At 41.5% G+C, this 23,369-nt stretch overlaps 1 protein-coding gene across 1 annotated transcript in view; it reads right to left on the minus strand.

The window, feature by feature from the left end:
- Positions 1-23,369, minus strand: part of ULK2 (unc-51 like autophagy activating kinase 2) — an 87,883-nt gene that overhangs the window by 53,627 nt on the left and 10,887 nt on the right. The window contains exons 4-10 of the mRNA XM_080712571.1: positions 20,594-20,626; positions 19,573-19,609; positions 15,438-15,611; positions 13,722-13,795; positions 10,830-10,931; positions 6,293-6,351; positions 1,764-1,846 (exon numbers count right to left, since the gene is read on the minus strand). Coding sequence (XP_080568697.1) covers positions 1,764-1,846; positions 6,293-6,351; positions 10,830-10,931; positions 13,722-13,795; positions 15,438-15,611; positions 19,573-19,609; positions 20,594-20,626 — 562 coding nt within the window. The remainder of the gene's footprint in view (positions 1-1,763; positions 1,847-6,292; positions 6,352-10,829; positions 10,932-13,721; positions 13,796-15,437; positions 15,612-19,572; positions 19,610-20,593; positions 20,627-23,369) is intronic.

Here is a 23,369-nt window from a genome sequence, read left to right on the forward strand (position 1 = left end):
AGAGAATGAAATCTTTAAACAAACTTGGGAAATAGGTTAAACAATATTAGTACAAAAAAGGCAAGTGTGAAAGAATGGATTTATACTGGGGCCAAAAAAATGACACTAAACAGTATCTGGAACAAAAAAAGTGAAAGGTAAGGCTGGGTGTGGTGGTGCACATATGTCATCCCAGCATTTGGAAGGCTGAGACCAGAGGATCACGGTTTGCAGACAGCCTCTGCTACTTAGTGAGGCCCTCCATAACTTAGGGAGACCCTGTTTCAAAAGAAAGAATAAAGCCGGGCGTGGTGGCACACGCTTGTAATCCCAGCATTCGGGAGGCTGAGACCTGGAGGATCACGGTTCACGGATAGCCTCAGCTACTTAGTGAGGCCCTCTACAACTCAATGAGACCCGGTTTCAAAATAAAGAATAAAAAATAGGGCAATGGGTGTAGCTCAGAGGTCAAATGCCCCTGGGTTCCATCCCCAGAACCCCCCCCCCCAAATCAATAAGGAAGCTTGGTGTGGTGGTATACCCTTGTAATCCCAGCATTTGGAAGGCTAAGACAGGAGGATCGCTGCCAGCCTCAGCTACTTAGTGAGGTCCTTTGCAACTCAGTGAGACCCTGTTTCAAAAGAAAGAATAAAAAATATTGGGCTGGAGGTAGAAGGTAGAATGCCCCTGGATTCCATCCTGAGTACTACAAAAAAAAAAAAAAAAAAAATCAACAAAGGAGCCAGGCATGGTGGCTTATTCCTGTAATCTCAGTACTTGGGAGGCTGACAGGAGGATCACAGGTTCAAAGCCAGCCTAAAAAATTTGGTGAAGTTCTCAGAAACTTAGTAAGACTCTGTTTCAAATAAAAAAGGACTGGGTTATATAGCCTAAAAGTAGAAGGCCCCTGGGTTCTACCTCCAGTAACCCACCCATACACACCAAAAAACAAAACAAAACAAAACAAAAAGTAGTAGTTAGATCAGTTTTTCTCCACTCAAAACCCTTCAATGTCTCCCATTACACTTTAGGGGAAAGCCCGTCTTTAACTGGCCTTCTACTAACAGCTGTTGCTCAAACTTTCACACATGCTTCCAGCACTAAGCCTTTGGACTGGTTATTGATTCTGCCTGAAAAGCTCTTCCTACAGATATCCACATGGCTAATCTGCATTTCAAGTCTTTATCCAAAAACCACATTCTCAGTAAAGACCTCACTTCACTGACCTTAAAATCTCAGTTTTTTTGTCCCTTATGTCTTCCTTCTTTACATTTCCCCCCAGTACTTAGTACCTTTTATTGGGGGGGAGGAGTAAGGGGTCATGGAATCCAGGGTCATTCCATCTCCGAGCTACAACCCCAGCCCTATTTTTTATTCTTTTTACTTTGAAACAGGGTCTCACTAAGTTGCATAGGGCCTCACTCAGTAGCTGAGGCTGCCAGAGAACCGTAATCCTCCTTTCTCATCCTCCTGAATGCTGGAATTACAAGAGAGTGCCACCACGCAGGGTAGTACGTTCTAATATAATACACAATTATAGCTTATAATTTATTATGTCTCTCTCTTACTATAACATATAAGAACGGGAACTGTTCTTATTACTCTATCCCCAGTACCTATATATAATAAGCACTCAAAAAATATTTACAACATAACAAAATAGAAAGAGTGAAATTAACTATAATTTCCCCCTGAAATCTCTATAGTTTCTATATATTTAAAATCTTTTCAGAGTATATAAAAATAAAATTAAAAAGCATGCAAAATTTTAAATTATTACTTACCAAAGTCCATTCTATCTTTTTGGTTTCTCTGAAGCAAACCCAAAAGGAGATTAGCCAAATAAGGTGATGTTTCTCTGGGAATACTGGGAGAGAATTTAAAAAATGACCTAAGTGGTGAGTTTTTTGTTGTTGCTGTTGTTGTTTTGCTGGGGATGGAACCCAGGGGCATTCTACCTCCAAGCTACATCCCCAGCCCTATTTTTTATTCTTTATTTTAAAACAGGGTCTTACTGAGATGCAGAGGGCCTCACTAAGTAGCTGAGGCTGTCCACGAATTGAGATCCTCCTGCCTCAGCCTCCCGAATGCTGGGATTACTAGCATGGTGCCACCATGCCCGACTCAAGTGGTGAGTTCATATATATTAATTACACTACTTTTGCCTTCATTGTAGTAAATGAAAATGTATATGCAGTTTCACAAATACTAACTTCTATAACAAAAAGACCATGGTAAAGCCCTACTCCCTCAAGTGAGGGCAAGCACTATATTAGTCCTTGAGAAATAGCATCAATTTGATAAGATTTCTATGTTGCGTTTATTTTTATTTATTAGAATATCTATAAGAATAAAGTACTTATACACAGAGAAATTTTTGAGTTTCAAAACACCTTGCATTAATAGTTACTACAAAGTTCTTTAATAGAAAAAGTCATCTTTAATTCTGTCTGGAAAAGAGCAGAGCTTAAATAAATACATATAGGACAGGTGTGATGGCACACACTTGAAATTTCAGTACTTGGGAGGGTAAGACAGGAGGATCACAGGTTTGCAGCCAGCCTCAGCAAATTAATGAGATCCTGATCCAAAATAAAGTAATAAAATTGGGCTGGGGATGTAGCTCAGAGATATAAGGCCCCTGGGTTCCATCCCTAGTATAAGACAAAATAAATAGATTAAATAAATAAATACAAGTAAGAAATACTAGGCCGGGCGTGGTGGCGCATGCTTGTAATCCCCGCGCTTGGGAGGCAGAGACAGGAGGATCGCGCAGGTTCGAAGCCAGCCGTGCGCGCTGGCTTAGGAGACCCTGTTTCCAAATAAAAAAATGTAAAAATAGGTCTGGGAGTGTAGCCCGGAGGTAGAAGGGCTTCCAGGAACCCCAGTACCACCAAAAAAAAAAAAAAAAAAAAAACCAAGTAAGAAATACTATAATTTCCTAGCTGAGCATTGTGGCACATATCTGTAATCTCAATACTTGAGAGGCTGAGATAAGAGGGTGGCAGGTTTGAGTCTAGCTTCAACAATATAGCAAGAACTTTATTTATTTTATTTATTTATTTATTTTGGTGGTACTGGAGGTGGAACCCAGGGGCTTCTTACCTCCGGGATATACTCCCAGACTTATTTTATATTTTATTTAGAAACAGGGTCTCACTAAGTTGCTGAGAGCCTCACTCAGTAGCTGAGGCTGGCTTCGAACCTGTGCAATCCTCTGTCTCAGCCTAAGAAGCGCGGGGATTACAAGCGTGCGCCACCATGCTCGGCTATAGCAAGAACTTTAGAAATTTAATGAGACCTTGTTTCGAAATTATAAAACTAACAAAAAGGCTGAAGGTATAGCTCAGAGGTAGAATGCCCTTGAGTTCAATCCCAAGTATCAAAAAATTAAAAGAAAAAAAAATCCAGACATGGTGGCGCAAATTTATAATCCCGATACTTGTGAGGCTGAGATAGGAGAATCTCACAGATATGAAGCCAGCCTCAGCTACTTAGCAAGGCTCTCAGCAACTTAGTGAGACCCTGTTTCCAAATAAAATATAAAATAGGAATATAAAACCATGTAAAAACTATAAAAGGGAGCCAAGTATGGTGGTGCATGCCTGTAATCCCAATAATTGTGAGGCTGAGACAGGAGGATTGTAGGTTTATGGACAGCCTCTACAACTTAGTGAGACCCTGTTTCAAAATAAGAAATAAATAGATGGGGGGATATTAACACAAATAAAAAAGCCAGTTTTGATGGGTGTGTAACTCAGAGGTACAGCACATGTTTACCACATGCAGGGTCCCAGGCTAATTCCCCAATACCATACACACACACACACACATACACACACACACACACACACACACACACACACACACACACACACAGAGCAAATTTCACTAAAGGTGAGAATGATGCAAATTAAACTAATAGCTAATTGATCCTGCTCCATGTATGAGACAACAAGTCTGGTAGATTTAACATTTCATGTTGGTAAAAAATGTAGGGAAGACGGGCGTAGTGGCACACCCTTGTAATCTCCGAGCTTGGGAGACGAGACAGGAGGATTGCACAAGTTCTAAGCCAGCCTCTCTGGCTTAAGAGACCCTGTTTCCAAATAAAATATAAAATAGGTCTGGGAGTGTAGCCTGGAGTAGAAGGGTTCCATCCCCAGTACCACAAAAAAAAAAAAAAAATGTAGGGAAGCTGGGCATGGTGGCGCACGCTTGTAACCCCAGCACTTGGGAGGCTGAGACCAGATGATCACACAGGTTCAAAAGCCAGCCTCAGCTACTTAGTGAGGCTCTCAGCAACTTAGTGAGAACCTGTTCCAAATAAATTATAAAACAGGACTAGGGGTATAGCCTGGAGGTAGAAAGCCCCTGGGTTCCAACCCCAGTACCACACACACACACACACACACACACACACACACACACACACACAAATAATTATATATATATGTGTATGTGTATATATATATATATGTATGTATGTGTGTGTGTATGTATGTATGTATGTATGTGTGTGTGTATATATATATATATATATATATATATATATATATATATAATTTTGAAGAAGCCAGGCATAGTGGCACATGCCTATAATTCCAGTATTTAGGAGGCTGAGACAGGAGGATTGTGGGTCCAAAGCCAGCCCTTAAAACTCAGCGAGATGCTGGGTGCACACCTGTAATACCCTTGGCTTGGGAGGCGGAGACAGGAGGATCGCACAGGTTCAAAGCCAGCCGCACTGGCTTAAGAGACCCTATTTCCAAAAATAAAAAATATAAAATAGGTCTGGGAGTGTAGCCCAGAGGTAGAAGGGCTTCCAGGAACCCCAGTACCACCAAAAAAAACAAAAAAAAACAAAAAACAACAACTCAGTGAGGTCCTCTGCAACTTAATGAGACCCTGTTTCAAAAATAATAAAAAAGTGCTGAGGGGGTAGCTCAGAGGTGGAATGCCCTGGGTTCAATCCTCAGTACTACCAACAAAAAAGAAAAAGGTGGAGAAAGAAGCATTTTCTTCACTTTAAATTGAGATAGTCATATTTGGAGAGCATACTTTCAGTTCAACAATTTCATTTCTAGTAATCCATCCTAAAGAAACACAAAGCTGCTATAACTTGCTTTCTCTTCACTAAAGCCAGTTTGTACTAACCAAAAACTGAAAAAAGGGATGTGATTAAGTAAAATATAAAATATTTAACTATAGGATTCTGGGTAGCCCTGCAAAAGGATATAGTAGCTCTCTACAGTAGCTCTCTATAGTAGCTCTCTATAGTAGCTCTCTAAATGCTGTTGTCAAAAACCAAATATAAAGCTGAGCATGATGGTGGACACTTATAATCCCCGCATTTAAGAGGCAGAGACAGGAGAATCATGGTTTCCAGACAGCCTCAGCTACTCAGTGAGGCCATTTGCAACTCAGTGAGACCCTGTTTCAAAATAAAAAACAGGGCTGAGGGTATAGCTGAAAGGTAGAATGCCCCTGGGTTCCATCCCTACTACTGGGGGGGAAAAATCAGTTGAAGAACAACTCACAAAACATAATAAGTATAAAGAGTCAGGTGTGGTGGCTCGTGCTTGTAATCCCAGCACTTGGGAGGCCAAAAGAAGAAGATCACAGGTTTGTGACCAGCCTCAGCTACTTAGTTAGGCCCGCTGCAACTTAATGAGACCCTGTTTCAAAATAAAGGATAAAGTTGGCCATGGTGGTGCACCCTGTAATCCCAGCAGCTGGGAGGCTGAGACAGGAGGATTGCACAGGTACAAAGCCAGCCTCAGCTACTTTGTGAGGCTCTCAGCAATTTAGTGAGACCCTGTTTCCAAATAAAGTATAAAAAATAAGTGTGGGAGTATAGCCTGGAGGTAGAAAAACCCCTGGGTTCCACCCCCAGTACCACACACACACACACACACACACACACACACACACAAAAAAAAAAAAAAAAAAAAAAAAAATGCTGGGATAACAAACGTGTGCCACCATGCCTGGCAGCAAACTCTTGTTATCCTTAAAGAACGGGAAAAAGCCTAAGCAGAAATCTTTCTACTTTATGCACATCTAGTATGTCTGCTTCCACATTAAGCATATATAACATCTGTAACTTTTTGTCATAAATGTATACGAACAACTAAAAAAGAAAATGTACAGCACTACATAGTTATCTCTGAATTGTTATCAATTTTCTAATTTCCTGCTTTATTACTGTCAATTGAAAAGAAGACTCATTAACAGAAATATCTAACAAAAAAGAGCTCAAATAGATACTATGTTCATAAATAGTAAAACCCAGTGTAATCTAAACACATACCTAGGCATTAAGCTCCTGTTTTTTTCATAAAACATCCTTAGATCTTGAGGACTATTGGCCTGCAAAAAAGAAAAAAAGTTTACTTTCTTGGAACAAAAAAGTTAGGCTGGGTGTGGTGGTGCTTGCTTATAATCCCAGCATTTGGGAGGCTGATACAGGAGGATCAGGGTTCCTGGACAGCCTCAGCTACTTAGTGAGTTCCTTTGCAACTGCATGAGACCCTGTTTCAAAATCAAGAATAAAAGGCAGGGCGTGGTGGCGCACGCTTGTAATCCCCGCGCTTGGTGGCACACGCTTGTAATCCCCGTGCATGGGAGGTAGACACAGGAGGATCTCGCAGGTTTGAAGCCAGCTGCTCTGGCTTAAGAGACCCTGTTTTCAAATAAAAAAGTATAAAAAATAGGTCTGGGAGTGTAACCCGGAGGTAGAAGGGTTTCCAGGAACCACAGTACCACCAAATAAAATAAAATAAAATAAAATAAAACAAAAAATAGAGCTAGGCATGGTGGCACACAATTGTGATCCCAGCATTCGGGAGGCTGAGACTGGAGGATTGTGGTTTGTGGACAGCCCCAGCTACTTAGTAAAGCCCTCTACAACTTAGTGAGAACGTGTTTCAAAATAAAGAATAAAAATAGGGCAGGGGGTATAGCTCAGAGGTCAAATGCTCCTGGGTTCCATCCCCAGATTTGCAAAAAAAAAAAAAATTTTTTTTTAATTAAAAATAATAAAAAATAGGAGCCGGGCATGGTGGCACATGCTTGTAATCCCAGCATTTGGTAGGCTGAGACTGGAGGATTATGGTTCAAAGACAACCTCAGCTCCTACTTAGTGAGGCACTTTACAACTCAGTGAGACCCTATTTCAAAATAAAAAATAAAAAAATATGACTGGGGGTGTAGCTTGGAGGTAAAATGCCCCTGGGTTCAATCCCCAGTACTGCCAAAATTTTAAAAAAAGAATAAAAATTAGAGCTGGGGTTTAGCTCAGAGATAGAATGCCCCTGGGTTCTATCCCCAATACAGAATAAATAAAAGTAAACCACTATTCTGAACCTGGCAGTGTAGCTCAATGGTTGCCAAAAAGCACAAGGCTCTGGGTTTAATACACAGCACCACAAAACAAATGAAAACTGCTATTTTAGCCGGGCGTGGTGGCGCACGCTTGTAATCCTCGCGCTTGGGAGGCTGAGACAGGAGGATCACACGGGTTCGAAACCAGTCACAGCTATTTAGTGAGGCTCTCAGCAACTTAATGAGACCCTGTTTCCAAATAAAATATAAAAAATGGGTCTGGGAATATAGCCCGGAGGTAGAAAGCCTCTGGGTTCCACCACCAGTACCACTAAAACAAAAACAAAACAACAAAAAAAAACCCCTGCTATTCTAGAGGTAATATGGCCTCCCCAATAGCATATTATCAATTGTGTAAAATCTTTGTGTGTGTATGGTACTGGGGATTGAACCCAGGGGCATTCTACCTCCCAACTACAACCCCAGTTTCACTTTTTTTTTTTTGCAGGTCTGGAACCCAGAGGCATTTGACCTCCGAGCTAAACCCACTGCCCAATATTTTATTCTTTATTTTGAAACAGGGTCTGAGTTGTAGAGGGCCTCACTAAGTAGCTAAGGCTGTCCGTGAACCATGATCCTCCAGTCTCAGCCTCCCAAATGCTGGGATTACAAGTGTGTGTCACCACGCCCTGCTCCCAGTCCCATTTTTTATTCTTTATTTTGAAACAGGGTCTCACTAAGTTGTGGAGGGCCTCACTAAGTAGCTGAGGCTAAGCAAGAACCTGTGATCCTCCTGTCTCAGCCCTCCAAGTACCAGGATTAAAAGCATGTGCCACCACACTTAGTGTGTAAAATCATTTTACTGAAGAGCTTCAAGGGGTTCGAGTATACATTCAATATTCAGTATGTCCAGACCAACAAGTAGCATCCTTATAGTATAGCCTCTTGGATTAGTCACACTGCCTCTACATTCAACTAGATTGGGTATAATTAAAATGATTAACCTCAGCCAGGCATGCTGGCTCATGCCTGTGATCCCAGTACTTGGGAGGGAGAGACAGAAGAGTCCCTGAATGGTTCAAGGGCAGCCTCAACAATTTAGTGAGACTCTCAGCAACCTAGTGAGACCCTGTTTCAAAATAAAAAATAAAACAGTGCTGAGAGTGTAGCTTGGAGGTAGAATGCTCCTTGGGTTCAATCCCCAGTGCCACAAGGGATAAACAAGAGATAAACCTAGTGTTACTGATTTTTTTTTTTTTGTGTGTGTGTGTGTGTGTGTGTGTGGTACTGAGGGTAGAACCTAGAGGCTTTTCTACCTCCGGGCTATACTCCCAGACCTATTTTATACTTTATTTGGAAACAGGGTCTCGCTAAGTTGCTGAGAGCCTAAGTAGCTGAGGCTGGCTTTGAACCTGCGCAATCCTCCTGTCTCAGCCTCCCAAGCGCTGGGATTACAAGGGTGCGCCACAGCACCTGGCTCCTGATTTTGTTTTATATCATCTTGGCAAAATATTTCACTCTGTTCTAGTTCTCAGATTCAAAAATTTTTGTAACAAAGAAATTATGTCAATATGAACTTGAGAAATCATTATAACTGTTCTCTGCAGGGCCACTTCTTTTCTGTTGCTGTTTGGTACTAGGGATTCTACCAAGGGCATTCTACCTCTGAGCTCTACCACCAGCGATTTTTTTGGTTGTGTGTGTAACTGGGGATAGAACCCAGCGGCATTCTACCTCCACACTACACCCCCAGCCCTTTTTCTTATTCTTTAGTTTTTGAAACAGGATTTCACTAAGTTGCAAAGGGCCTCACTAAGTAGGAGCTGAAGCTTTCTTCGAACTGTGATCCTCCTGTCTCAGCCTCCCAAATGCTGGGATTACAAGCGTGTGCCACCACTCCTGGCTGACCACCAGAAATTTTTAAAAATTTAAATTTTTTTTTTTTTTGGTGGTACTGGGGTTCCTGGATTTGGAATACACTCCCACGGGCTACACTCCCAGACCTATTTTTTAAACTTTTCTATGTGGAAACAGGGTCTCTTTAAGCCAGCAAGGCTGGCTCAGAACCAGCACGATCCTCCTGTCTCCACCTACCAAGCATGGGGATTACAAGTGTGCGCCACCACACCCGGCAATTTAAAAAAAAAATTTAAATTTTAAAAATGCATGTTGATCCATGCTTGTAATTCCAATATTTGGGAGGCTCCAGGTTCGCAGACAGCCTCGTCTACTTAGCTCGTCTACTTGCTCGTCTACTTAGCAAGGCCCTTTGCAACTCAGCAAGATCCTATTTTAAAATAAAGAATTTAAAAAAAGGAAGCGGGCGTGGTGGCGCACGCTTATTATCCCAGCATTCGGGAGGCTGAGACAGGAGGATTGTGGTTTGTGGACAGCCTCAGCTCCTTAGTGAGGCTCTGCAACTCAGTGAGACCCGGTTTCAAAATAAAGAATAAAAAATAGGGCAGGCGGTGTAGCTCGGAGGTCGAATGTCCCTGGGTTCCATCCCCAGACCCACAAAATAAACAAACAAACAAACAAACAAATAAAATATTTTTTTTAAAGAATTTAAAAAAGGGCTGGGGTAGCCAGGTATGGTGGCACATGCTTGTAATTCCAGCATTTGGGAGGCTGAGACCAGAGGATCGTGGTTTGCAGACAGTCACAGCCGCAGCTACTTAGTGAGGCTCTCTGCAACTCAGTGAGACCCTGTTTCAAAATAAAGAGTAAAAATTGGGCAGGGGGTGTAGCTCGGAGGTCAAATGCCTCTGGGTTCCATCCCCAAACCGCAAAAAAAAAAAAAAAAAAAAAAAAAAAAGGGCTGGGGTACATGTAGCTCAGAGTTAGAATGCCCTGGGTTCCATCCCCAGTAACACACACACCAACACACACACACACACACACACACACACACACACACACACACACACACAGAAATAGATTCTTGCTAGGTTGCTGAGATTGCTGAGGCTAGACTCAAACCTGCAATCCTCCTATCTCATCCTCTCAAGTACTAGGATTACAGGCGTGTGCCACCATGCCCAGTCAGGGCCACTTTTTGACAGGATATTGGGGTTAGAGAAAGACAAAGTAATATCTATAAAGCCTCAAAAATTATCTTCCTCTCACCCAACAGTGTCAGGAATAGAGATTGCGTTAGAGATCCCTTCTCCAGTGATCTTCCAAGCCAGCCCCATCCCTTAGGCAGATTCCAGGCCTATAAATCCAGGCTATGCAGGAAGTTCTTGTATCATGCTTCTCACCAGCAGGTGGTTCTGACCACAGCTAGCTTTCACTAGCCTGGAAAACCACCACCAGTCTTCATGCCCAGTCCAACCACAAAGGGCGGGAAGATGAGGAAAAATGCAAGAGGTATTCTGGCTTGCCATAGCAGTCTCTGACAATAACAGTCAAAGTCAGTCTCAAATGAGACTGAAGCACACTCAAAGTTCTCATTTTGGAAGTCAAAGACAACTTCAAAATGAGAAGATCCCTAAACCAAGGACATAAGAAAAAAGTCAGGTTACCTGAAAAGGTGGTTTTCCAACTAGGCATTGGTATATCACTGTCCCTATGCTCCACAAGTCAGCTTTTGCATCGTAATGTTGAGACATAATAACCTCAGGAGCCTAGGCATAGAAAAATTCAAAATACATGCATTATGTCACCTAATTAATACACACATATTAAGTTATCTGGCAATGGTCACACTCCTAACTACTAAAAAAAAAAAAAAACAATCAACACATTGTAATATTTCTCTTATCAACTAACACTGCAATGAATTTAGGATATTATTTAGATTTCCTTGTAAATCCCAAAAACAATGCTGAATGAAAAAAAAAAAAAAACCAAGCATGGTGACATGTTTGTAATCCCAATACTTGAGAGGCTGACAAAGGAGGGTCACAGATTCAAGGACAGCCTCAGCAAGTAGTGAGACTCTCAACCTAGCGAGATCCTGTTTCAAAATTTCAAAAATGCCAGGCATGGTAGCACACACGTGTAAGCCAGCATTTGGGAGGCTGAGACAAGAGGATCCAGGTTCACGGCCAGCCTCAGCTACTTAGTGAGGCCCTATGCAACTCAGTGAGACACTGTTTCAAAATAAATAAAAAACAGGGCTGGGGTATAGCTTGGAGGTAGAATTTCCTTAGGTTCCATCCCAGTACTAAAAAAAAGAAAATTAAAAAATTAGCCGGGTGTTATGGCACACATTTGTATTCACAGTTCTTAGGAGGCTGAAACAATGATCATAGGTTTTTGGCCAGCCTCAGCTACATAATGAGGCCCTACGCAACTTAGACTGTTTCCAAGTAAAGAAAAAAAAAATAGGGCTTCAGATATAGATCAGAGGTAGAATGCTCCTGGGTTACATCCTCAGTACCACACAAAAAAAATACAATAAATAAAAAGGCTGGGAGCTGGGCGTGACAGTGCACACACTTGTAATCCCAGCATTTGGGACGCTGAGACCAGAGGATCACAGTTCATGGACAGCCTGTTATGTAGTGAGGCCCTCTGCAACTTAGTGAGACCCTGTTTCAAAAAAGAGAAGAAAAAATAGGGCCCGGGGTATAGCTCAGAGGTTGAATGCCCCTGGGTTCTATCTCCAGACCCACAAAGAAAACAAAAATAAAAAGGCTGGGGATGTAGCTCACAGGTAGAATGTCCCTGGGTTTCATCCCCAATACCAAACAAACAGGAAAAACAAATTCTTCTACATATTATAGTGGACATATAGTAAGAATATTAAAATAATAATAAAGAGCTGAGAGTGGTGGTACACACCTATAATCTCAGTGCTTGGAATGTTAAGACAGGAGTATTACAGGTTCAAACCCAGGGTCAGCAACTTAGCAAGGCCCTCAACAACTGAGCGAAACCCTGTTTCCAAAAAAAAAAAAAAATAACCTGGGCATGGTAGTGTACACTTGGAATCTCAGTACTTGGGAGGATGAGACAGGAAGATCACAGGTTCAAGGACAGCATCACCAAGTTAAGCAGTAAGACTCTCATCAACCTAGGAGACTGAAAATAATAAAATTTGGGAGGCTGAGACAGGAGGATCACAGTTTGAGGACAGCCTCAGCTACTATTTGGTGAGGCCCTTTGCAACTCAGTGAGACCCTGTTTCAAAATAAAAAATAAAAAATAGGACTGGGGGTGGAGCTCAGAGGTAAAATGTCCCTAGGTTCTATCCCAGTACCGCAAAAAAGTGGGAGGCTTGGAGGTAGAATGCCTTTGGGTTCAATCCCTTACCAAAAAAAAAAAAAAAAAAAAAAAAAATTAGGGCTGGGGGTATACCTCAGAGGGAGAATGCCCCTGGATTAACTCCTCAGTATGGAAAAATAAATAAATAAGTAAATAAATAAAGTAACAATACTAAAAAAAAATTACAGTATAGGATAACAGGATAAAGGTTCCCTCAAGGCTGTAAGAGGTGGAGAGTGAGAAATGGGAGGGGAGAAATACAAAAGGGAACAGGAGAACAATGATGAGAACACTACAATAAAATTATCTTAAAAACAAAGGTGTCTCTCTGCTGCTCTGTTATAGGTATTTCGTCTATCTCTCATGGACTGGAGACACAGGGGCATACCACTGAGCTACACCTCTAGTCCAGTTAGAGGAATTTCTTTCTTTTTCTTTTTTTTTTTTGCGGGCCTGGGGATGGAACCCAGAGGCATTTGACCTCCAAGCTATACCCCCTGCCCCATTTTTTTATTCTTTATTTTGAAACAGGGTCTCACGGAGTTGCAGAGGGCCTCACTAAGTAGCTGAGGCTGTCTGCGACTCGCGATCCTCCGGTCTCAGCCTCCTGAATGCTGGGATGACAAGCATGCCTCGCTCAGTTAGAGGAATTTCTAACATCAACCTCTTAAACTTAGAGGTTAAATAGGCATATTTACTTATTTCATGTAACTCAGAATTAAAGTATTTCTAGGCTTAATACTTTACATTAGTTCATAGTTTTCATACTGCAGTGCTAATAGACACGTTAATCTCTATATGAAAGGATAAAGAGGAAAGATTAAGACTTTTCAGCACGAAGTGTGAGGCCAAAGGACAAGCGTTCTACAACACAGAAGTCTCGTCCCAACAGACGACATGGAGACGAGCACGTGCTGTAGAAGAGATACTTCAAGTAAAGCTTAACTACACTTGTGAATGTTTATGTTCAATTTAATCTAATAGGAAATTTGTATCATAATTATTCATCTTTTTAGAAAATAAAAACAAATGTACAAAAATGACTTAATTTTATAGTCTACTATGCTAAAGCACAATATGTCTTATTATACCATTATTGGTAATATATTTAGCAATTTAGACTACATATACACAGGGAAACAAGCACTGGACTTAAATGTCAGGCTTATAGTGCTGTGGCTTTAACAAAGTGCAAACTCACTCACCATATACATCGGGGATCCGCACAGTGTTGCAGCCATCATGTTACTGTGTAGGTAACGAGCAAACCCAAAATCCGCTATTTCACAAAGTAGAAAAACAAATGATGCCTTTAGTTCACTTTTTGTGTGTGAGTGTGTGGTACTGGGGATTAAAACTCAGGGGCATTCTATCTCTGAGCTATACCCTTAACCCCATTTTATTTTTTACTTTGAAACAAGGTCTAAGTTGCTGAATGCCTCACTTAGGTTGCCAAGGCTAGCTTCAAACCTACAATCTTCCTGTCTCGGTCTCCCAAATACTGAGATGACAAGTATGACTCCATACTTAACATACATAATGAGTCTTCAAGACATAAGAAGGAAAAAAATAATTGTAGATAATAAAGAACTTACTGAGCCAGGCGAGGTGGCACACGCTTGTAATCCCAAGCACTTGGGAGGCTGAGACAGGAGGATCACACAGGTTCAAAGCCAGCCTCAGCTACTTACTGAGGCTCTCAGCAACTTACTGAGAACCTGTTTCCAAATAAAATATAAAATAGGTCTGGGAGTATAGCCCAGAGGTAGAAAGCCCTTGGATTCCGCCCCCAGTACCACAAAAAAACAAAAAACAAACAAACAAAAAACAACAACTTACTGAATAAGTCTGTACACCAAGGGGAAAAACAATTATCTTAGCCAGGCGTGGTGGCATACACCTGTAACCCCAGAATCCCAGTACTTAGGAGGCTGAGACAGGGCAATCACAAGTTTGAGGACAACCTTAGGAACCTAGCAAGACTCTCTTTCAAAATGAAAAATAAGCCGGGCGTGGTGGCGCACGCTTGTAATCCCAGCATTCGAGAGGCTGAGACCTGGAGGATCACGGTTCGCGGACAGCCTCAGCTACTTAGTGAGGCCCTCTGCAACTCAGTGAGACCCGGTTTCAAAATAAAGAATAAAAAATAGGGCAGGGGGTGTAGCTCGGAGGTCAAATGCCCCTGGGTTCCACCCCCAGACCCGCAAAAAAAAAAAAAAAGAAAAATAAGAGCTGGGCATGGTGGTGCAAGTTTGTAATCCCTGTACTTGGGAGGCTGAGATAGGAGGATCACAGCCTCAGCTACTTAGTGAAGCATTTTGCAACTCAGTGAATCCCAGCACTTGAGAGGGTGAGACAGGAGAATCACAAAGGTTCGAAGCCAGCCTCAGGTACTTAGGTGCTCAGCAACTTAGTGAGACCCTGTTTCCAAATAAAGTATAAAATAGGTCTGGGAGTATAGCCCGGAGGTAGAAACCTCCTGGGTCCCACACCTAGTACCCAAAATAAATAAATATATACATATATATATATATATATATATATATATAAAATTTAAAAAAGAAAGAATAAAAAATAGGTCTGGGGGTGTGGCTCAGAGGTAGAATGCCCCTGGGTTCCATCCCCAGTATTGAAAAAAAAAAAAACCCATGCACTTTAAAGAATTAATAATTAATATACTGCCAGTAATACCACATGAGCACCCCTCTCCAGATCGATGTTACTGTAATCTGCCCTGAGATTTAGCATATGTTGACAATAACACAACGCATTCACCTAACTAGAGGGACCTCAATGAACTCTATAAGCTTCAAAATTGCATGAATAAAGTCCATTATCCTAACAAAGCTGAACTAAAATTATCTAAAAATACTGAGTCTCAAAAATGTCTTTCCCAAGGAAAAAAAGACATGGCTGTTTACCTATTTTGATGCGAATACCACTGACACTTGACTTTCTGCGGTTGGCGTAAGACAACAAAATGTTCTGTGGTTTGAGATCCCTGTGTATTATTCCTTTGCTGTGCAGGATCCGCATGGCAGCTGCAATCTGATGCAGAAACACTCTGATCGTATCTTCACTGAGCGTTCCTTTAGCTGGTAGAAAAGAAGTCACATAAATATTTAAGCAATAAATCAAATACCATCTTCCTATTCCATCAACAGAGCTGAGCTGAGGAGGGTATGAACAGAATAAGAAACTAGGATTGACTTTTATCTTTCTTTTTGTGTGTGTGTGGTACTGGGGATGGAACCCAGGGGCCTTGTACCTCCAAGATAGGCCTGATGTTTTATTCTTTATTTGAAACAGCAAAAATAAAATAGGACTGTGTACTGGGAATTGAACCCGGAGACATTCTACCTTCGAGCTACGCCCCAATCCCGATTTTATTTCTTTTTTGGAAACAGTCTGGCTAGATTGATGAGTCTCACTACTTGCTGAAGCTGTCCTTGAGACTGCTTTTTATTTATATATTTATTTCTTTGCAGTACTGGAGATGGAACCCAGGGACATTCTACCTTTGAGCTACACCCCTAGCCCTATTTTTTATTCTTTATTTTATTTATTTATTTATTTATTTATTTATTTATTTATTTATTTATTTTGGTGGTACCGGGGTTCCTGGAAGCCCTTCTATCTTGGGACTACACTCCCAAACCTATTTTATACTTTTTATTTGGAAACAGGGTTTCTTAAACCAGCACGGCTGGCTTCGAACCTGCGCGATCCTCCTGTCTCCGCCTCCCAAGCGCGGGGATTACAAGTGTGCGCCACCACGCCTGGCTTATTCTTTATTTTGAAAACAGATCTCACTCAGTTGCAAAGGGCCTCACTAAGTAGTTGAGGCTGTCCTCAAACCATGATCATCCCGTCTCAGCCTCCCAAATGCTGGGGTTACAAGCGTGTGCCACTATGCCCAGCTTATTCTTTATTTTGAAATAGGGTCTCACTAAGTTGCAAAGGGCCTCACCATGTTAGCTGAGGCTGGCTGAGAACCTACAATCCTCCAGTCTCAGCCTCTCAAGTACTGGGTTACAAGCATGTACCACCACGCCTAGCTTCTGATTGCTTTTTTATTTTATTTTATTTTATTTTCAGACTGAGGATTGATCCCAGGGACTACAACTCCAGCCCTATTTTTTTTAACAGGGTCTTGCTGCTAGGCCAATGAGTCTCACTACTTGCTGAGGCTTTCTTACAACCTGAGAGCCTCCCTGTCTCAGCCTCCCAAGGGATAACAAGCATATGCCACCACACATGGCTACTGATTGTGCTTATAAATTATTTGTTTTTAATTTTTAGTATACATTTATTGGTGCATTAGTGTCACATCGTAATATGAATCATGTTGATAATGACATATATGGACGTAGCACTTGGTGGGCTTTTCCCTGGATCTCTTATCTCCCTCTCCCCATAAAGGATACTAATACTGATATTGGTATTCTCATATATGTACATAAAGCTGATGGTAGTAATTCCTTCATTGATCTTCACTCTTCCCCCTATCTATAAATTCTTTTAAATATGTATATACCAGGGTTCTGTGTTTGTATATTAGAACTCTAACACAGGAGCACTGTACCACTGAACTATACCCACAATCTCCTTTTTTTTGTACTGGAGATCAAATTCAGAGGCATTCTACTTTAGACCTACACCAGCCCTATTAGTTTTGTTTTGTTTTGTTGGGTTTGGGGATGGAATCCAAGGATGCGCCACCACACCCAGCAGCCCTATTAGTTTTAAAACAGTCTCAAGCTGGTCTAGTGGTGCACGTTTATAATCCCAGCATTCAAGAGGCTGAGACAAGAGGATCACGGTTCGCAGACAGCCTGTTACTTAATGAGTCGCTGTGCAACTCAGTGAGACCCTATTTCAAAATAAAAAATAAAAAATTAGGGCTGACCTAATCCCAGCATTTGGGAGTCTTAGAAAGGAGGATCCTGGTTCATGGACAGTCTCAGCTACTTAGTGAGGCCCTTTGCAACTCAGTGAGATTCTGTTTCAAAGTAAAGAATAAAAAATAGGGATGGGGCTGTAGCTTGAAGGTAGAATGCCCCTGGGTTCCATCCCCAATACCACACACACACACACACAAAAAAAAAAAAAGGGCTGGGGGTATAGCTCAGAGGTAGAATGCTCCTGGGTGTCATGCCCAATATAAAAAAATAAATAAATACATCACCGGGCATGGTAGCGCATGCTTGTAATCCCACCACTTGGGAGGCTGAGACAGGAGAATCGCACAAGTTCGAAGCCTGCCTCAGCTACTTAGTGAGGCTCTCAGCAACTTAGTGAGACCCTGTTTCCAAATAAAAAATATAGGCCGGGCGTGGCAGCACACGCTTGTAATAATCCCATCATTCGGGAGGCTGAGACTGTTGGATCGCAGTTCATGGACAGCCTCAGCTACTTAGTGAGGCCCTCTGCAACTCAGTGAGAACCGGTTTCAAAATAAAGAATAAAAAATAGGGCAAGGGGTGTAGCCTGGAGGTCGAATGCCCCTGGGTTCTATCCCCAGACCCCCCCCCCCAAAAATATATATACACACACACATATACATATGTATATATATAATAGGAGCCGGGCATGGTGGTGCATGCTTGTAAGCCCTGCACTTGGGAGGCAGAGACAGGAGGACTGTGCAGGTCGAAGTCAGCCTTGCTGGCTTAAGAGACCGTTTCCAATATATATATATATATAAAATAGGTCTGGGAGTTTAGCCCAGAGGTAGAAGGGTTTCCAGGAACCCCAGTACCACACACAAACACACACAAAAAGTCTGGGAGTATAACCTGGAGGTAGGGAGGTAGAAAAGCCCCTGGATTCCACCCTCAGGACCACAAAAAAAAAAAAAAAAAAAAAAAAATATATATATATATATATATATATATATATATATATATATAAAGGCATGTGCCACCATGCCCAGTTTGGTCTTTATTATAAGAAATGCTCACAAAAATTTGTGTGTGTGTGTGTGGTACTGGTGGAACCCAGAGGCTTTTCTACCTCTGGGCTATCCTCCCAGACCAGACCTAATTTTTTATTTGGAAACCGGGTCTCACTAAGTTGCTGAGAGTCTCACTAAGTAGCTGAGGCTGGCTTCGAACCTGCGTGATCCTCCTGTCTCAGCCTCCCAAGCACAGGGATTACAAGTGTGCGCCACCACACCTGGCTCAAAAATAAATTCTTGAAAAACTTCTACTATGATTTTTTTATTTAGAAAAAACAAAAGGGGGGGGGGGGAGCCGGGCGTGGTGGCGCACGCTTGTAATCCCCGCGCTTGGGAGGTTGAGACAGGAGGATCGCACGGGTTCAAAGCCAGCCTCAGCTACTTAGTGAGGCTTTCAGCAATTTAGAGAGACCCTGTTTCCAAATTAAATATAAAAAAGGTCTGGGAGTACAGCCCGGAGGTAGAAAGCCTCTGGGTTCCACCCCCAGTACCACCAAAAAAAAAAAAAAAAAAGAAAAAAAAAAAGAAAAAAAAAAGGGACTAAAGATTCACTGATGACAACCCAGTAGAGACTCTGGAATGAGAGAAATTCTCTTTGGTTTCTTCCCTCCTAGGGAGAAGATCCCCTTTTCATTATCAAGGGAGACACATAAACAATTAAGAAATTACCAAGTTTAAGGGAAAAACCCACAAACAGTTGTTCAACAAAGAGGCTATAAGTTAAATAAACATACAAATATCTATTGAATTCCCCACCCCCCACCCTCCCCTACCCCTGCCCACAGAATAGAAGGAAACAGTATATTTCTTTATTTTTATTTTTATTTTTGGTGATACTGGGGTTCCTGGATGCCCTTCTACCTCCAGGCTACACTCCCAGACCTATTTTTATATTTTTATTTGGAAATAGGGTCTCTTAAGCCAGCGCGGCTGGCTGCGAATCAGCGCGATCCTCCTGTCTCCTCCTCCTAAGCACTGGGATTACAAACCTGTGCCACCACGCCTGGCGAAAACAGTGTATTTCAAAACTACCTCTGAGGACTAAACAGACTACAGTAGTATCATCACTGAACATTCACAAACACATACAAAGTTACCTTGCAAATAATCTGCCAAGTCTCCACCATTGCAATACTGATACACAAAAGAAAAATTACAAGATTAATTCAATAAATTCTCAGTTAATTTTAATTTAAAAAATAACTTACATATAAATCTAAAACATGAGCCGGGCGTGGTGGCACACCCTTGTAATCCCAGCATTCGGGAGGCTGAGACTGGAGGGAGGCTGAGACTAGAGGATCGCAGTTCGTGAACAGCCTCAGAGACTTACTGAGACCCTTTGCAACTCAGTGAGACCTGGTTTCAAAATAAAGAATAAAGCCGGGCGTGGTGGCGCATGCTTGTAATCCCTGCGCTTGGGAGGCAGAGACAGGAGGATCGCGCTGGTTCAGAGCCAGCCACGCTGGCTTAAGAGACCCTGTTTCCAAATTTAAAAAATATAAAATAGGTCTGGGAGTGTAGCCCGGAGGTAGAAGGGCTTCCAAGAATCCTAGTACCACCAAAAAAATTAAAAAAATGAAAAAATGAAAGAAAGAAAGAAAGAGAGAGAGAAAGAAAGAAAGAAAGAAGATAGGGCAGGGGATGTAGCTCAGAGGGAGGTTCAATGCCCCTGGGTTCCATCCCCAGACCCGCAAAAAAGAAACAACAAACATAATTGTGATTATAAGTTTTAAGTGTTATATTTCTCATTAAACAGAATCTAAATCATTGAATCAACTATTAATTCAAAACTTCTAATAATAAACTATCAAGTTTTTTTTATCTTCTTGCAGGTCTGGGGATGGAACCCAGAGGCATTCAACCTCCGAGCTACACCCCTTGCCCTATTTTTATTCTTTATTTTGAAACAGGGTCTCACTAAGTTGCAGAGGGCCTCACTAAGTAGCTGAGGCTGTCTGCGAACCAGGATCCTCTGGACTCAGCCTCCTGAATGCTGGGATGACAAGCGTGCGCCTTGTGCCATCACACCTGGGTTAAACTACTATCAACTTTACAGTACATATTCATCAAAAGAAATTTGAAATAAATTAAAATAGAAACTTGCATAATACCTACCTCCATCACCAGAAAGACAGAGTTGGGTAATTCCTAAAAAGTAAACATATCAACTATCACTTAGAGAAAAATTTCAACACTAAATATTAAAATAATGATAGTTAACAAAAACATGTTGCTCATTATTGCTCTAGTAAAGTCAATTCACAAAATCCATCAGAAAATGAAATTAAATTCCCAACACGCTCTTCTTCAAAGACAAGCCAATTTTTTTTTCTGTTTTTTTTCCGGCACTGGGGATGGAACCCAGGGGCATTCCACCTCCCAGCTACACCTCCACACCTATTTTTTATTCTTTTTTTCTTTGCTTCCTTTTTTACGGTCCCGGGGATGGAACCCAGGGGAATTCTACTTCTGAGCTACATCCCTAACCTTAGTTTTTATTCTTTATTTTGAAACAGGGCCTCACTAAGTAGGTGAGGCTGTCTGCGAACCGTGATCCTCCTGTCTCAGCCCCCAAATGCTGGGATTACCTGCATGCACCACCATGTCTGGTTCCAAATCAATTTTGGTAAGAGTAATATAGTTATCAAGAAAAAAAATTTTTTTTGTGTGTGGTACTGGTGATGGAATCCATGGGCAAGGGACATTCTACCTCTGAACTCCATTCCCAGCCCTATTTGTTTTTTTTGTTTTTTTTTTTTGTTTTTTTTGCAGGTCTGGGGATGGAACCCAGGAGTATTCAACCTCCAAGCTACACCTCCTGCCCTATTTTTTATTTTGAAACCAGGTCTCACTGAGTTGCAGAGGGCCTCACTAAGTAGGTGAGGCTGTCCACGAACCACAATCCTCTGGTCTCAGCCTCCCAAATGCTGGGATTACAAGCATGTGCCACCACGCCCAGCCCTATTTTTTAATTTTTATTTTGAAACAGGGTCTTGCTAGGTTAATTAGTCTCACTAGTTGCCGAGGCTGTCCTCAAACCTGCCATCCTCCTTTTTCAGCCTCCCAAGTACTGGGATTACAAGCCTGAGCCACCATAATTGGCACATTAACTAAATTTTAAATTGGGCTTCTACAGAGTTTAACTTAATAAGCCAGTGCTTAAGTTTAATTAAAAATACAGTACTTTCAAGTAGTGCTTGCTTTACTACCATCCTAAAATCAAGGATAAATAAAGTAAGGGTCAAGTTAGGGCAGTACTAGGCAGGGGTGATTCAAGGACTACTGCTAGTCAGTGAATTATTTCAGTCACCTACAATAAGACAACTACAGAAATTAACAAGAATTAGAAAAAAAAACCAGGTGTAGTAGTACATGCCTATAATCCCAGTACTTAGGAGGCTGAAACAGGAAGATCCCAGGTTTGAGACCAGTCTCAGAAGCTTAGTGAGATTCAATTTCAAAATAAAAAATAAACCAACCTCAGCTACTTAGTGAGGCCCTTTGCAATTCAGTGAGACCCTGTTTCAAAAATAAAGAATAAAATAGGGCTGGGGGTATAGCTCAGAGGTAGAATGCCCCTGGGTTCCATCACCAGTACTGCCAAAAAAAAAAAAAAAAAAGTCTAAGTTACAGAGGGACTCACTAAGTAGCTGAGACTGGTCACATACCTGCAATCTTCTTGTGTCAGCCTCCTGAGTACCAGGATTACAAGGGTGAGCCACCACACACTGCTCCAGTCATAGGAATTTCATTCCATCATTCCCCTTCTCAAACTCCTGGATCAGTAAGATAAATCCCCTACTCAAAAACTAGAAAGGAGCCGGGCTTGGAGGCGCGTAATCCCAGCATTCAGGAGGCTGAGACTGGAAGATCGCGGTTGGTGGACAGCCTCAGCTATTTAGTGAGGCCCTCTGCAACTCAGTGAGACCCTGTTTCAAAATAAAGAATAAAAAATTGGGCAGGGGGTGTACCTCAGAGGTCAAATGCCTCTGGGTTTCATCCCCAGACCCACAAATAAATAAATAAAAATTAAAAAATAAAATAAAAAACATTAAAAAAGAACTAGAAAGGAGATTATTATGTATGCCAATATGTGAAAATTTAGATATGTACAAATTGAAAGCAATTTGTATAGCTGGACATGGTGGAGTTCACCTGCAATCCCAGTTCTTTGTAGACTGAGACAGGAGGATTGCAGATTTGAGTCCAGTCTCAGCAATTTAGAAAGGCCCTTTGCAACATAGCGAGAGCCTGTTTCAAACTCCAGGAGCACATAAATGAAAAACAAAAAAAAAGAGACATGACTTCCTTCACTCTATTACTTCTATAATTTTTTTATTTTTACTAAGGCTGTCCTTAAACCTTTAATCCCATCTCAACCTTGCAAGTACGATTTTTTATTCTTTATTTTGAATAAAGAATATTTTGAACTGAGTTGCAAAGGGCTTAAGTAGTAGCTGAGGCTATCTTCCTGTCTCAGCCTCCCAAATGCTGGGATTACAAGCTTGCATGACCTTGCCCAGCTTCTACTTTATTTTTATTTTGAAGCAGGGTCTCACTAGGTTGATAAAAGTCTCATTATTTGCTGAGGCTGTCCTTGAACCTGTGATCCTCCTGTCTCAGCCTCTCAAGTACTGGGTGGTATGTGCCACCACTCCTGACTGATAATTCAGGTTTTTAAGTACATCCTCCCTAATGATCTCTCATTTTAAAACCAAAGCTGAAACTTAAAATACTTCTCATTCTGATAGAAAATATCTAAGTATACTCTACTCTGAAATCAAAATGTATCCTGCAGTTGCCAGGTTTGGTGGTTCATGTTTGTAATCCAGGTACTTGAGGGGGCTTAGAAAGGATTGCAGGTTTGAGGCCAGCCTCAGCAATTTAGGAA

Source organism: Muscardinus avellanarius, assembly GCF_963383645.1.
Source record: "Muscardinus avellanarius genome assembly, chromosome: 16".
NCBI classification, from domain to species: Eukaryota; Metazoa; Chordata; class Mammalia; order Rodentia; family Gliridae; genus Muscardinus; species Muscardinus avellanarius.